Raw genomic sequence first — 17,453 nt, 5'->3', positions numbered from 1 at the left:
TGTATTGCTCTCATCTCATTCTTCCTTTATCTATCACCATTCTAATATTCACTAACATTTCCAACAGACACACTATCTGTCACTCACTCTTGACTCCATCCAACATTTTGTTCCACTTTTCTACTGTCAATAATTATTCCATGCACTCTTCTGTCATAATGATGTTGCTGTTTGTTGTACCCTTTTAGAATCTTGAAGTACTGTACTTTCTGGTTTGTTTTCTTTCTATGTTTTGGATCTTACCAAGTTTTGTCATCATTTTAGTTGATTAATGTATCCAGTATTCACTCTTAACTTTCTACAGATTCTACCAAAATGTTTGCTTCTTTGCAGCATCGTGAATATAGAATTTTATTCTTTGATGGCTTTTTTGCTTCTGCTCTTTAAGTCTCTCTACTGCTATCAGTTGTTTGATATTTTCTACTCGTTCAGATCAGTTGACTCCCGTGTGCCATTCTCTTCATTAGCTTTCTGTTTCTTCACTTGTTTTTCACCCTTTCAAATTTCTCCATGGCCATCTTCATCTATATCAGTAACATTTTCTGTTTCTAAATGCTACTCCTCAGAATACACAGATACCAGTGCTAAACCTATTATTACCATCCCTCTTTTTTACCTTTGTCCCTTCCACTTTGCAACTCCCAGTTGTTGTTGCTTGTATACTGCCCTTCATCCAAAGATGAAAGGGTACTTCACAGCATAAAAATGCAAAATGAGAACACAAAATACATAACAAAAGCAAAACAAAAACCAACCAATAGCCTTCCTCCCACAAACACATTATTATTATTATTATTATTATTATTATTATTATTATTATTTACAGTTATGGGAACGTCAGATCATCTGCCATTCAACTCTTGTTCTCTTTTTGTTATATTCAGATTCTTCAAGAAACCACATTTGATCAGCCTGTTTCTAAGGTGTTTCGTAAATAAATAATGATAATATAAGAATGAAATCTAAGTACATCAAAATAGCATTTGTTGCTTTTATTACACATTTGCATCATTACAAGGATAATCAGATAATATATTAAAATCCCTACTTTGATTTATATACAAGACATGCTACATCACACTCCAAACGTTTGACACACATTGTATGTTAGGAAAGAAATAATGAGGTAATAAGAGTTTTTAAATGTATGATTTTCACTGTTCCTATAACGCAGCCTTATTCAACTGGTGCACTTCAGATGTTCTGAGTCTAGCTCTCAGCTCCAGCTAGCATGGCCAATGGTTAGGAGTGATGGGAATTGTGGTCCAAAACATCTGAAGAGCACCAGGTTTGGGAAGGATGTTATAATGCAACATGTGATAAAATAATCTATTCTGGAAACTTACCTCAGCAGAATACTTGAATTCAAGTTTCTGCCATGGACTATTTATAAATATAATTGCATAATCACCTTTCAATATGTATACTTGGCAATAATAGTGAAATATGGCAAATACAGTTTTAAGTTTCACATATTCTCTCTCAAAGGTCACAATCTCATGTCCAAGGGCATTTAAATAAGTTCTATATCTATATCCATCATTTGCCTGCAAAATTGGATAGTTCTTTTTGTTGTTGCAATGACTACAGAGCAGGTAATGACTCTAATGGTACAAAATAACTTGAAACCAATAAGCTATCATTTAGGTGCAAAGGTATTAGTGTTGGTTACAAAAGTATACAGTGAACATGTAACATCTAAGATGCTTCTAAAATGACCAGATGTTTAACCGAAAAATGCTGAAACTGTTTTGTTTATGAGAAATATAGCTGTGTGGTCAGTTATGGATAATGCCTAGTGCATTAATAGTGAATATAACAACCTGGACTGTTTGTCAGATCTGTTTGTCCTGTACAAAATGATTCAGGACTGTTTGTCCTGTACAAAATGATTCATTGTTAAGTTCTAAGAGTGCTTTGAGACCCAAGAAAAATAGGGGATTCTATTAGTGCTGGGCACAGTGTGGACACTTCAGAGCAGACACTATGCTCTCTCAATATCTAAAGAAGTTTAAATTAGGAACTTTCTAATATACCTGTACTGGCTACATAGTTTCAAAGGATATTATTTCCTGTGTCAAATGAATTTATTATTTTTAAAAGTCTTGCTGTACAGTTTTTTTAATATGTCCAGTATTTGAGAATATATAAAACATACAAAAATATTCAGATGATGTGGCAGTATTTTTAGCATCTCAGCTTATCTACAGTCCGTTTTACCTGATAACTCTTTTAAAAAAAAACCTCTTAAGAAAAAAGGAAAAAATCATTTTGTGGTGACATTCTTAAAATCTTGTTATTTTGGTTCTGGAACAATTCTTGGAAAATACAATATACAAGTCCTCTGATTAATAGCGGTCAATGTACAATATATTACATTCTTTGCTGGTGCAAAGATGTGTTCTGGATAGCACAAACAACTGTTATATAAAAGGCTTGAGAAGTTCCTTTTAGTGGAATGTGTTGGGATTAGGTCTGATCATCATGATAACCTTCTTCAGTGAGTATGAGCCTCCACGGAACTCAGCCCAATAGACACCATCTTGGTATCGACTTCGGTAGTGTCCTCCTCTGTACCAAACACCATTGAGATTCGAGTGTGCACATGCATTGTACCACCATCCCCCTTTCTGGTAATGAGCACAGTTACCTGTAATAGAAAGGAGAATATCACTCTATGAACAAATGGATGAGTTAAACTTTGTGCTTTTCCATTTGCAAGGTTCTTGATGCTTCTGTCTCTCGTCAGAACAAAACCTCAGGACATGCAGAGAACTTGGCAGAGGAGGCAAGATTGGTGGCAACAACAAATATGGTTCACTACAAAGCCAAGTCAAAAACTGGGGCTCCTTGGTGTGTGGCTTGTATTTCCTGGTTGGGCTTTTCTGCCCTTGGCAGTTTTAAGTGCATCAGCTCCACCAGTTGCTTGTTGGTATGTTGCAACCTGATTGGCTACTGGAACTGCTTAGCAAGCTTCTAGGAAGCCTAAATTAGGAGTGGACAGAAGGTAAATCTTGATCTGCTTGTAGATCTCTGGGTAATTGACAAAGCTTTCTTACTCCCAGTTGTTTAACAATAGAGAAGTGAAATGACTCCCCCACCCCAGTTATACTGCTGAAATGAAGAAAGCTTGGGACAACCAAGCTTTGAGATTCTTGTGTGGAAGGACTGTGAGTGCCACCCAGTTTCAGTGACGCAGAACAAATTCCTGGGCTCACAGCTCTTTAATTCTAAGTGTATGTCTTTTCTCACTAGGATTTGCTTAGTGGGCCCCAGGGTTTCCAATAAAAACAAAATAGATCCTGCAAGCCCATCTGCCCATCTCTGGCTTGAGCCTCTTAGGCATTATAATATCTGGATAGGTCTCCAGGCTGTTACATCTCCTGCCATGCCTGCTCTACCCGCAGTTCCTTTTGGTTGTTTTATCTCACCCACTTTCCTGCCTATTTTGCTACTTCTAGAAATATAGAAGCATGTCAGATGGACTGCTTGCAGAATGCCTGGGAACTCCAGACAAGGATTTGGTTAAGAACTTATATTTGTAGTTGTACATTTGGTATGTTCCTGACATCCAGAATAATATATTTTTTCAATTTATTTAATATATAAAAATAAAATGTTTTCATATACATTTTTATGTTCCTTCACATAGAGTTCATAGCTTATTTTAATTTTCCGTACCTGTGTATACATCATGGTCTCTGTCCAGTGTAGTGAATTGCTTCCCATTGTGCCATGTGAAAGAGTCTCCAGCATTGCCATTGTATCGGCCCAGTCGCAACTTGTAGTATTCACTTTCTGGCTCAAGTCGGAAACTGGCATATTCAGCAAACACTTTCCGGCCTGACCAGTCTTCCATGGTTATTAACAATTTGTAGTTGCCTTGATTTGTCAGCCAATAAATATTTTCTAAGCCCAACCAGTACTCTCCATCGATATTACCGAATCCTTGCTGTAGAAGAAAGAAAATAAAAAAGAAAATATGAATTAGCACTTGGCATTGATCTTTTGTAACACTCATACGGTGTACTTAGCTGCAGTGAGATTGTGATGTTTCTGGGCTGACAATCTGAAAATCACCACCTGGCTCTGAACTGTGGGTCATTTTCCAAACTAAGTAGATCACTGGCTTCCTGTGGATGCGTGCCTACCTCTTTGAATTCATGCCCTGCTGCTTCTTTCTATGTCAGTTAAAAAATAGTCAAGGAAGATTCCTCCCTCTTTTGGTCCTTGAAAATCTAAGCACACTTCACACTTCATCTTTATATCATGGGAGTCTTATTTCCGATGGCTTATTCCCAGGTTGCCTGTTGGTGTGTATATCTTGGAACCCAATGTGTAGGGCCAATACTGTTGTTCTTTTCCTCCCAAACATTGTTCTGCCAAGAAAGGGGGATAAAGTTTGGGAGGCAAGGAACCATGTCATTTGCACCAAAGACAGGTCTCCAAGATGCTCACTCACACACTGACATTGATTATTCTCTACTGGAGTGACATCAGAAAAAGTCTCAGGGAACCAGCCATTAGAATAAGGTGTGAATTGCACCTCTGAGGTTATCCTTATATTAAACTACGGTATGTGTTTGAGCCCTCAAGGGTCTTGGGCCTCAAACCAAGTTCTGCAATGGATGGCTTGCCCTTGCACTTTTTCTGGAAAGCTATTCTCAGGCACAAAGGACATTTTTGCTGCTCCCTGCAGTCCAACCCAAATAGAATTATAGGATTGGAACTTCTTATCTTTTCCTTTTCCATATAAATTAGCCTTTCCATAAATACTTAGTGCACATGCAAAAAGTAGTAAGCAGCTTACTACTACAGATCTTTTATGGTCTTGATTGCGTGCCTTTAAGTTATGCTACCAGACTCCTTCACCTTCATTTCAACTCCATTCTTCACTTTGACTTTAATCAACTCATCTGCAGTCCCTATCTGCAGACCTCCTCTTTTGACTTAAATACTTTCTTGTTTCCTTGTACATTCTAATCCTTTTTAAAAACCAAATCTTTCTTTCTGGTGGTTGTCCCCGCCTTATTATTCATTGATAACACTCCAGATACCAAATTCCTAGGAGAATATTGTCGAAGTTCAGCCAAAACTATATGATTAAGAGGCCCAGGGAGAAATGGTCTGTGTTTTACTGCCTTTGATAGCAACATTTTAAATAGTTCAGGTACTCCTCCTTCTGTCATGGATGTAATCAAGTGCCCTAACTACTTCAGGTAAATTATTTTTGGAAAGACTGAAACATGAATTCAAATAATGTTTCTTAGAATAAAAACTCACAGTTGTTTGTCCTAACCTTGTAAGTCTCCCAGTTCCTGAAAAAGTTGACAGATCCATCCAAACGTCTCTGAATGACTGTCCAGCCACCAGGATCTTGCCGTTGATCACACCAGACCTGCATCAATCGGTTTGTATTTTCAGGTTTCACAAGATATATGGAACTGGTGTCATGACCATCTTCTAAAGCTTGCAGGCAGTCTCTCCAAGGACCTTGTTGAAAAAAGAAACAAGTCCATAACAAACACAGTTGCACATATTTCCAATTTGTTTTCACTTCCAGATTAGAATTGAATTTTTCTTTTTTTGTGCTGTTTCATACACAGTCATACACAGAGGTAATTAGTTCATCAGACTGAGCATCCATATTTCTATGCACTGTGGACTGAATAACAATTGTTCTAGAAAACTGTACTTCATAAAATAATTAAAGTTCCATTGAAAATTAGTTTAGATTACATAGGTGTGGAAGAAGATTCAGTATCCTATAGTGAGCCAGATTGGAGCAATATGACATTCTGTTGCTGAGAGTCCTTTATTTGTTTATATGTTGACAGTCTATAATGTGCTTTTCAGACTATTAAGTATGCCTGTCTGCGCAACCACAGAATAAAATGCATGACATATTGAGTAAAATCATTCTAGTCTTTTGATCTGTCAGCTTTGGATATATTTAATTAGCCTTGGTTTCTGTGGTCCTCTAAGGCATTTTGTTCATTAAAATGCTGTAGTCAGCAATTGACTGATTATAAAATGTGAAACAGCACAATCCATTCTGCATGGGAGGATGGGGAAGTTCTTATTACTGAAAGCAGTTGTATCAATATGAGATGTTGCCTCTTCATTGCTAAACAGCTTCTTGAATGGGGAGAATTGGCTCTGAGAACAGGGGTTGTGTGGTTGAATCCCACTCAATCCTGAATATCCTTTCAATAGTAAAAGTTTCTCTCTCATTGTAGTCCTTTCTGCAGGAATTGTCAAGCATCTTCACCACCAGAAGGATAAATTTTCAGGGGCACAACAGATTGTCCTCTTATGTTAACTTAAGCAACATCATTTCTCATCCTCTGTGTGCATAGAGCTATAATCTGTATGAGCCTTCTCCTGCTGAGAGGCACTCCCTGGCAGAATTAGGGAAGTGCACACCAACAATCCTTTTAGAAGTTTGGGTTGGGATGCAGGAGGTATTTTTCAAACTTTGATATTTTTCTGCAAATGTTTGGGTTCTATTATCTGAAGAGATACTTTCTCAACCTCCCTACCCTCACCACCCCAACCCATTTAGGTTACCAAGATGCCTAAACACAGACAACCCAGTTTAGAAGTATGAAGATAAATTAGATGCTCTGCTATTTATTGGCCATCCCAAGTGAGGCTTTAAAAAAAAATCTAGTTTGCCTGTTTGGCAACCTTTTTGTGTGTTTGCTTGTTTCTCTTCTGAACTTTGAGCAGGAATAGTTTGGACACAATTTTCATTTTTATGTTCAAACTCCAGCTCCTGTTTTCAAGAGGGCCGGGAAAGGTGCAAAATGCACTGTAATGCAACATGTCTCTTGAGTGCTCATCTGGGAAGCCTTTATTCTATTTAAGGCCACTTTGCATGTTGCAAGCTTCCTACTTTGGGACATCTGTGCAAGAAACTACTTGTCTACCAGAGTGAACAGATGGCAGTTGGAACTTGATTAAAATAGTTTTTGTTTTGTTTTTACATCTAGTTAATATATATTTATTTAAAATGAGTAGCATGAAAACTTCTCATTGTTATGAATTGCTTACTGTTTCATTTTCTTAGGGCAATAATGGAGGCATTAAGATGCAATAGCACCAACCAACAGATAAACAGTGCATATGTCTTCCACACACACACACACACACACACACCCGCTCTTGAAACCTCCACAGAGACTGTTAAAGTTGTCTTTGGCTTCCTATGCTGTGAAAGGATTTTACAGCTGAACTGCTTGCCAGAAATAACATTGGCATGGGAATTGATAATGGTGTCAGCTATGTTGCAAGAGAGTCATAGACATTTGTATTTTCAGAAGAGAAACTAGATTTAACCTTGGGCATTTTGCACAGGATCTGATGACTTATTTAGCATCCTGAGAATCTCAGCGGGTTTTATGTGCAGAGATACAGGCACCCAAGCTGTTTTCAGACTAATCCCACAGCACAAGGCAAGTCAGAGCCCCCACCTGTGATATGACAATGGCAAACCTTCGCTGCAGTGCAAACTATGTTGTAGTCTATTGCCTATCAAGGCCCTGCAGTGAGAGAGAGGCCAAAAGGCCCAGCATATCGGAAATTTAAACTTGCCCTGGGTGTTGTGCTAAGGGCCACAATTGGTCAGTTGGTCCTGTGCCCAGGGGAACAACCGCTAATTCCTGCTGCCATCGGCCAATTTGGTGGCAGGAGAACGATCCGGCCTGCAATAGGGCAGTTCACAAGGAGGCCTGGGGCCCTCCTGCAAAACCAACCACCTGAGAAAGGGCGAACAAACTTTCCAAACTACTGCATACCTCTGTTGGGAATCTGTTCACCGCTTTTGCACTACTTGAATTTGCTGGTGTTCTAGTGGACCTTGATTTTGGAAGAGTCTCTCTTAAGTTAATCTGCACTGGTGCAGTATACAGTAAGGGATGCGGGTCTAAACCACTGAGCCTCTTGGCCTTGCCAACAGAAGGTCAACAGTTCTAATCTGCAAGATGGGGTGAGCTTCTGTTGCTCTGTCCCAGCTTCTGCCAACTTAGCAGTTCAAAAGCACACCAGCACGAGTAGATAAATAGGTACCGCTGTGGCAGGAAGGTAAGTGGCGTTTCTGTGTGCTCTGGCACTCGTCATGGTCCTCTGTACACCAGTAGTGGTTTACTAATGCTGACCACATGACCCAGAAAGCTATCTGGACAAACACCGACTCCCTCGCCCTGAAAAGTGAGATGAATGCTGCACCCCATAGTCATCTTTGACTGGACTTAACTGTCCAGGGGTCCTTTACCTTTATATTAGTATCCACTATAATGTGCTTATAGTAAAGTAATACTGTGAATCTGGTATTTCAAGGCACCTAGAGATATATTTCTTCTCAGCTGTAGGACAGCTGTGTTCAGCAGAATAATGAAGAAGTCATTTTATTTTATTTTTTAAAAAACTTATCTCCGTGTTTGGGATAAATGTTTAAATATGTGCAACGGTATGCAGAAAATGATCCATGTAGGCTTTTATCAGAGATATTATAATGATATATTTCTTGGCAGCAAAAAATAGATGTCTCTATGGGTGGTTATTAAGATGCATTCTTATATCCATATGCCAGTCGAAATTTATAGAATCATAGAATCTTAGAGTTGGATGGTACCCCAGGGGTCATCTAGTCCAATCCCCTGTAATGTAGGAATGTCAGCTAAAGCATCCATGACAGATGGCCACCCAACCTCTGCTTAAAAACCTCCAAGGGAGGAGACACCTAAACCTCCTGAGGGAGAATGTTCCACTGTCACACTGCTCTTGCAGTCAGAAAGTTTTTCCTGGTGTTTAGTTGTAATCTTCTTTCTTGTAATTTGAAGCCATTGGCTTGAGTCCTATCCTCCAGAACAGGAGATAACAAGCTTATTACATCTTCCATGTGATTCCTTGCTTGTTCTTTTTAAAAAGCCACTTGAACCAGCTTTGAGTTACTACATTTTTATAATTTGAAGCTTTAGCAAGTATTTATCTCTATCATCATCACCCCCAAATCCTACGGATGTTGTGTTCTTAGAGTCCAAATGAACAGGAAAAATACAGATCCCCCCTTGTTTGTTGTTTAAATTAGAATCAGTATTTTACCAGGCTTTCATCAACGGCGAAGCAAGACATAGATGGCAGTCCTGCTGCCAGTCAAAGGATGTTTGACGTTTCACGAAACAGTACAGTGGATGCTCGGGTTGCGAACATGATCCATGCAGGATGCATGTTCGCAACCCCCAGCGGCGCGCCTGCGCACGCGCAGGTTGCGATTTGGTCTTCTGCACATGCGCGACCGCCGAAACCCAGAAGTAACCCGTTCTGGTACTTCCAGGTTTGGGCAGTCCGCAACCCAAAAAAACGCAACCTGAAGCGTCTGTAACTCGAGGTATGACTGTATAAATGCTGCTGTGCCAAGAGGGGGTGGTGGCATTCATGGGGCATGCTGTAGGCAATCATGGATTTGTGGGGTCTGAAGCCTTTTGTTCTTCAGACATGGCCGCCAAATTGGCCCCAAAGCATGTCAGCCCTTTGACTGGCATTGCTATTCCTCTCCCATTGAAGTCAGTCTGAGGAAACATAAAAAATTCTACCCCTCTACCTTGATGCTGTGGGTAAAACCTCAGCGCCTAGGACTTGCCGATCGCATGGTCGGCGGTTCGAATCCCCGCGGCAGAGTGAGCTCCCGTCGTTCGGTCCCAGCTCCTGCCCACCTAGCAGTTCGAAAGCACCCTTAAGTGCAAGTAGATAAATAGGTACAGCTTTATAGCGGGAAGGTAAACGGCATTTCCGTGTGCTGCTCTGGTGCCGGTTCGCCTGAGCAACGTTGTCACGCTGGCCACATGACCCGGAAGTGTCTGTGGACAGTGCTGGCTCCCGGCCTCTAGAGTGAGATGAGCGCACAACCCTAGAGTCTGTCAAGACTGGTTCGTACTGGCAGGGGTACCTTTACCTTTACCTTTACCTTTACCTTGATGTTTAGCAGTTGCGCTGCCTTGGAATCCCTACTCCACAATTGCTCTATTTGTTTATTAAATCAAATTTAAAACAAAAAGGCAACAGGCGCTAATAGTCACAAGAAGCAACACCATACCCAAATACCATATTTTTTCTCAGAACATGGGAAAGAAAGCCATCAGAGGACAAATAGAATTAAACATGACACCCTAGGTAGAGTCATCCTTTCTTGAGGAAAACTTAAATTGCACTTGAACATCTACTGGATGCCCTGCATGTTGTTTTATGCAAACTGAGGGTGTGCCCCACAACACTCGCTTGTGGCAATGCATTTTAGGGGAAGTTCTTAGCATAAAGTACTTTTTAGGACGCTTCTTATCAGAATGCTGTGATTCAAAGAAAGGTTCATCAGGCATGGATAATTTACTTTGTCATATGTAACAGAAATGCTTTTTATGATTAATGTAATAATATGGTGTTCTTAACGAAAATATAATAGTGCCCCCACAATAACTCTTTGAGTTGTACACCCCTGGTCTACAGCTACATTAATGGAGTGTTCGATGAACAATATTGCTCAATATGTATTACTGTACAGGAAAAACAGTGGGCCTTGTTACTGTAGTTTTTCTTGCAAAGTTACTTGAATGGAAATAACGGATGGAAATGCTACAGAGGGTGCTACAAATATCACATTCTGACTGAGTTTACAGTTGTCATGTCTTGGAGAATATTGTCATTTTCTAGTGGTGTTCTTCAAAACTCGTAGAAGGCAGAGTGTATTGGTAGCACCCCTTTGATAGTGTTTGCATAGAATAAAAGAAAGGGCCACACTAGTTTTATTTCTAAGATGTAAATGAAAATAAAATATTTTGAATTAGCTACAAACCTAAGATGGGGAATAAATTCAACACAAGAGGGTTGCACACCGCAGTTAAAACATAGTAATGTAAAACAGCATACTCTGTAACATACAGTGGTGCCCCGCAAGACGAATGCCTCGCAAGACGGAAAACCCGCTAGACGAAAGGGTTTTCTGTTTTGGAGGTGCTTCGCAAAACAAATTTCCTATGGGCTTGCTTCGCAAGACAAAAATGTCTTGCGAGTTCCTGCGTTTTTTTCCCTTCCCCCCCTTTTTCTAAGCCGCTAAGCCGCTTATCAGCTGATCCGCTAAGCCGCTTATCAGCTGATCCGCTAAGCCGCTTAACAGCTGATCCGCTAAGCCGCTTATCAGCTGATCTGCTAAGCCCCTAAGCTGGTAATAGCGCTAATCCGCTAAGCCGCTAATGGGCTTGCTTCGCAAGACGAAAAAACTGCAAGACGAAGAGACTCGCGGAACGGATTCTTTTCGTCTTGCGAGGCACCACTGAACTGGAACCCTTGGCTGTTGTAGGCATATCACCTCTCCCCCCCCCCCTTTCCTCCATAGCTTATTTAGAGTTAAGGAGTTTGTTGCAGCTGTACTTCTTGTCACGCAGCATTTTTTTAAAAAAAACAACACACACCAATGTGTCTACTTTGCAGCAATCTAATGCACTGTATGTGCATTGGGAAGTTGTGCCTAATGCCTATAGAGAGCTGCCAGAGAGAACAGGGTTTAAGCTTATTTTTACAGGAGAATGTATTTCTGTTGAGTTTCATCCTGCAATGCTCAGCATCTTTACAAAAAAATGAATATTTGTATTCATTGGATGAAATTTCCAGACTACCTATTAAAGCAGGCGGTGGACATCATAGTTGCACTTGAATTTTTTTCCAGGCACATTTTGCAATAGATAAGTTCCTTTTTAGAAATGCTATAATCTTAATTCATTCTTCCTATTCCCCTTTCCCATTGGTGATGTTTAAAAAAATAACTTATTTAAAAATGGTGGGGAAGATAAATTAATCAGAGCTTTGCAAAATTGTTAGTTAAATGATACTATAGAAGGGCTTTAGGAGCTCTGCAGTTTATGATACATTTCCAGCATCTCCCTTGGAGCCAAGGACTTTTTCCATGACTGAATAAAGGAAAATACAGTTTTGTAGGTACTGCGTTCAGATCCAAGTTCTTTAGAGTGGGAAGTAGGTGTCCCTAAGGAGGTTCTAGTAAGCTGGAAGAGCAAATTATTCTTAGTCCCCTGGCAGTATGAACAGTAGAAAGAATCTGTAGTAATAAGGTAATTGTTTAATCTCTCTGCAGGGGTGCAACTCTAGCTCCTGCAGGAATAACACAGTTAGAAATTTCCTGGGTAGGTGGGTTGCATCCAACTGTTTCCAAACCTAAGCCAAGGACACTATCCTTAAATTTTAGGGAGGGTTAGGTGATTTTCTTAACATTTAGAAGCTTCATTTTGTTGAGAATTGTGAAGTTTGCCTTGGAATGAAGTTTTTTTTTTTAAAGGTTTGCAACAAAAAAATCACATTTTATTTCCCTATTCTAGAAAATGTATTTCACACATTTTAGAAAATATATTTCACACAGGGTTACTTGGGCAATAAACAAAAATAATTGAAAAACTGTAGTCCTTATGTAATAGGACTCAGAATTAAAAGTGGTATCTTGCAGTTAATGATGCGTTCCTGTCAGGGATGCAAACAATTGGGAGGATAAAATGTATTAATGCTATATTTTTGAAATCTTGCGCAAGCAGTAGCAGACATCCTCTTGCAGTGCAACTATTATATTCTATGGGTTGCATCAAAGGATGAGAAACATGGTGAGCTGAAAACACAGGCTGAAGCATATGCACGCTAGCAGGTCACCAAAATGTATTGTAAGGATCTCATACAAAGTTTTCCAGAGGAGTTTGTGCAAATGCAACAATTTATTTGGCTCTAGGCTTGTTTTTCTCACCCAACATTCTTTACTAGCTCAAAATGGCCCTTCCATATGCAGAAAATGCTTTCTGCCAATGGAAGTGTGGCATTGGATTGAAGGTACAAATCTAGTGTTTGGTGCTGTGAATTCCTCCTATTTCTGAATAAGAAATGGTTTCTGTTCAACTGCTACCTTTTCGGATCATGGAGAAGAAAAAGTGGGGAAAAGCTCCTACCAACCATAGAAACACAGAAATGTATTTTTATATAAATAGTATTTAAATTTAGGTATTATTTGTGCCATGGCTAAGAAATATTCAGTGTGTTATACCTGGCCACAATAATGGAATCTATTTAGATCTTGACATTAAATGATTGCAGAAGGGCCATGTGAATTCACCATCAGTAGTCCAGAATGCTGTAGTTTTAGTTATTGACCGCATTCTTCCAGGACCTAGAGCAATTTTGTCTGGAGTAGGTGCTCTAAAAAACCTCTATTTCTATTCCTTGCCATGAAAACCAGTACTTTGCAGCATTAATAAATCTTGCAAATGAATGTAATTATAAACATTACCTTGTAATTATTTATTTACTACATGGCTGTTTTCAGTTTTGCCAGTCAAGGGACTAGCAGAACAAGGAATCTTGCAAGGCATTAAAGCTATGCCCTTGGAAATCTTACTCAGCCTGATTTCAACAGGCTACCCACTTTCAAGCATACTTTGCTAGGAAACTAGCAAGGAACTACATGCTTGCTTTTTAAAAGAAACTGGAAGTTGTTTATCTCAGGAAACTGAATTCTGCGACTTCTTTGTGTTCCCATAGAATTGCAGCATACTCAAGACTGGAGTCAACTTAACCCAGTATTGCTTGCATAAGCCAGCACAAGGGGACTTTCCTCCCTCTCCTCCCCCCATGCTTCCCCCAAATATGCTCTGGAGAGTTGGGAGAACCCCAGAACAGCACATAGGAAGAGATCTAGCAAGCCATCTAGCAAGCAGAAATGCTTGTGTTGATGGAACAATTGTATTAGTGTATAGAATTCCACCCTCACAGTTGTGCATATTAGACATAGTTTAAGGGCCCTTTTTAAATATAGTAACAGCTTTGTTCGTAGCTCTATTCAAATGTTTTGTTGTAGAATGAGACCATTTGGCAAGTAGTTTGACAAAAACATATTACTTTAATCCTATCCACAGAAAATAATTTATGCAGTCCAAAAAGCAAGTCTAATAAATTATGGCACTACGAAAGCTACTCCTTTATTCTTAGTGACGTTCATGAGAATGTTTTTCTCCAGCACTACTGTCTGAGGCTTATGTGCAGCTTCTTTCCAGTTTTTGTTGTGGAACACTCTTTCCTGGCGCTTGAAAAATTGTATCCGCCACGTTTTATTTTCTCCTGGGATTTGTAAAGAAGTTTAAACTCACTGTGACACTAGCAATGAAATTTTGCCCAAATTGTGTTTCTGTTGAATTTATGATTTACCACATATGTCATAAGTTGACAAAATATCTTTCTGTATATATCTTTAAAATATGATGCCATATTTCTCCCTCCCTCCCTCCCTCCCTCCCTCCCTCCCTCCCTCTCTCTCTTTCTCTCACTCACTCACTCACTCACTCACTCTCACTCTCACACACAAACCACATTTGGCCCAGTTATGGAATTAAATGTTGAACATGTAGTGCTGTTGTTCTTTGTCATAGTAATGATTATGTATGGATTTGCTTCACTAAATTTGGAAGGGTATTTCAGTATTAACAAAACGTGTTTACAAGTAAGATTTTATATCTTGCCTTCAGTGATGGGATACATATAGATGTTCCCAGGTGGTTTCCCATCCAGGCACTTATCAGATTCAAACCTCATCAGACTATGTTCTGGAAACTTTGATATGAATTTCTCATTTCTGTTTCCTAAAACCAAGGTTATAATCTGAAAATACACATCATACTAAACTCTGTCAGAAGCCCCCTTTTTAAGCAACTACTAAGTTACTGGATTTGAACACTATGCTAAACTATAGTTTAGCACTACAGAATGAGTCTGAACAAGATAGGGCTTACATACCCACCTCTTTTCCTCTGACATGGCCATGAGATTGGAAGGTTTTGCTTCCATTTTCAACTTCCAATAGTTATGTACTTCCATCCAAATTAGAAACTGTGCCAATATTTACTATGGTTCAGGGAAACAAGCTAGCATAATTAACTGAGTTTTGACATTGGCTTGTTCTTCAACCAGGGTGGCCAACATTTGGCCCTCCAGATGTTGTTGGACTCTATCTCCCATCAGCTCCAGCCAGCACTGCCAATGACCAGGGATGATCAGATTTGTAGTCTGATAACAACTAGAGGGTCAAAGGTTAGTAACCCTCACACAAAATCATAGTTAACACAAATTATTGTTTGTTTGGGCACAGCCATAACATGCAGCTATGCTTAGTTGGAAAGGGAAGCAACAGGTTGTATCTCTTTTTGGCTCTACTAGAAGAGAACAGATTAATGGGGAAGAATTCAAGTCTACAGACACATGTGAGTATCACTAAATCATAGTTTAATGAATCTGACAATATGCCATGGTGGCAATGGGGGAAAGCTTAGGGCAAGTTAGTGCCCTAACTAGTCCTAACAAAGCCTTAGTGTTGGCTTTGTTTCTACATGCTTCTGCATTCAGTCTTGATTGGCCTTCAGTATGAATATGCTCTCATCTGCTAAAAACCTATCTGGTGTCATACCAATGACAGTCTGATGAAACTGGAATTCAGCACAGCTTGATTCTTTTCTTTTGTTCCCATGTGCTAACATTCATGTGAATAGTCTCTTTACACACATTCTAAGAAGTAATCCTCATTAAGCACGCTGAAGCATACTTTCAAGTCAATATGCATAGACTAGACAATAGGATGTTCCTATCTAGTCCAAATATCTTAAAATCCCTCACGCCGAGCAGAGCTACTGCTTCAGCTGGATGGAGGAAGTAACATGAACTAATGGAACCACATAACTTCTCAGCAGAGATTTGTGCAAGTAAATGCCTATGCCTCTCATGCAATTTCAAAACACTATGTAGTCCCATCTATGCATATATCATTTCTTTGATGTGGCTATAGCTTTGCGTGTCTTTTTAAACATTTGTTTATGAGATCTTGCTGCCTAATTTTATTCTCCCCCTCATGCTTCCACTTAGGTTCCTTTTATGGGCCATGATAAAACCAAACTATTGTCTCTTGTTTAATAGTGCTTTCAGTACTGTGTATATGGCAAATGATTCTCTGATGAAATTTTGCGCTCCTCTTCTGAGTAACACAATACCCAAAGGTGCAGTCATCCAGAAACCTGTGGCTGAACAATGTGATGCTTAAGTGCATTTATTTATTTTTTGCTTTTTTTCCTGCTTGTAGCATGACTTTTAACAATGGGCTCAAGTATCAGTAACAGGGAATTTTTCTTCTTGCTACTGGTATTAGAAACAGTGTTTTACCTGTTTTTTATTTTGATTCTTTAATTGCTGCCAGGTTGCTGTATTTGATGTCATGTTTTAGCCTGGAGCAAAGGTTTCTGGCCAAGTTATAATCCATTTGAAATCAAGGAGTTCATAATGGAAAAACTGATAATAACAATAATAACATTGCTATTTGGAGTGAGGTCACCTTTTACCATTCCCTTAGTAAAAACAATACTAGCAGAAAACACAACCATGTGTATTTAAACATGCCTGCTTACAGCCTGGTTTCTTTGGGCCAAAAGAGCCATGAATAGTCTTTTTGGTTGTTTTACTCAGTTTTTAAGTAACCTCAGAAATGGTAGATGCATTAAAAAAATAAAAGTTATGGCTCTTTTTTAATAAACCTTTTTATTTGGTTATTTTATGCTGTACATTAAAGGACCCTGGAATGTTTATGAGGCTTAATAAACTCTCCAAATCATCATAACCCAATATTTCACAAATGAGTTGATTATTTTTTCCTGCCCTTGCTATATCCTCCCACCTGTCAGACTGTTTTATTTGGCAGTGTGTGTGTGTGTGTGTGTGTGTGTGTGTGTGTGTGTACAAGGGGCGGGGAACATGAGGCCCTCCAGGTATTGTTTAACTCCCAACTTTCACCACTGTCAGTCAGCATGGCCAACATCTGGGAGTGGTGAGAGTTGTAGTCCAGCAACATATGGAGAGCCACAGGCTTCCCACCCCCAGTCTGTATAAACACATACTCTTACAAGATAAAAAAGGTAAACTTATACAACACTGGATTGGATCCATGGTAATCTAGTTGAATTTAAATAAATGGGACTTAATTTTCAAATCATGAGTAACTTGTTCCAGTGATTTTGATTGGATCCTTCTGCATTAACTTGAAGAAATAATTAACTTACCATTGCATATAAAAATTATGGAGCATACGGCCCTTGGCAGACCCATGATGACAAGGAGATGCAATCTTGTACTCAGAATCGCTATAGCAGGGATGGGGACAATTTTTGAGCCCAAGGGCTGCATTTCCTCGTATGCAGCTATCCATGGGCTATGTACCAGTTGTGAGTAGGCTCAGAGCCAACAAGTGGGTTACATTGAACCCACACAATAGTTAGAGGTGGCTACCCATACACACCCTACATCTCTCCAGCCTGGCAAGAACTACACATTATCAGAGCAAAGCAAGCTGCAATCCCTGGTTTGGACATAACCACTAA

At 39.5% G+C, this 17,453-nt stretch overlaps 2 protein-coding genes across 10 annotated transcripts in view; one reads left to right on the top strand and one right to left on the bottom strand.

The window, feature by feature from the left end:
* RALGPS1 (Ral GEF with PH domain and SH3 binding motif 1) overlaps positions 1-17,453 on the top strand; it is a 263,929-nt gene that overhangs the window by 126,620 nt on the left and 119,856 nt on the right. The gene's annotated exons all lie outside the window — the stretch shown is intronic.
* The window catches only part of ANGPTL2 (angiopoietin like 2), a 29,510-nt gene continuing 13,034 nt past the window's right edge, over positions 978-17,453 (bottom strand). Inside the window, exons 3-5 of the mRNA XM_079962150.1 lie at positions 5,300-5,493; positions 3,682-3,952; positions 978-2,650 (exon numbers count right to left, since the gene is read on the bottom strand). Of these exons, the coding sequence (XP_079818276.1) occupies positions 2,451-2,650; positions 3,682-3,952; positions 5,300-5,493 (665 nt within the window). The 3' untranslated portion in view covers positions 978-2,450. The remainder of the gene's footprint in view (positions 2,651-3,681; positions 3,953-5,299; positions 5,494-17,453) is intronic.

This window comes from Podarcis cretensis, assembly GCF_951804945.1.
Source record: "Podarcis cretensis genome assembly, chromosome: Z".
Taxonomy (NCBI): Eukaryota; Metazoa; Chordata; class Lepidosauria; order Squamata; family Lacertidae; genus Podarcis; species Podarcis cretensis.
The sequence above is the reverse complement of the archived record's forward strand: the minus strand, read 5'-3'. Positions and strand labels throughout refer to the sequence as shown.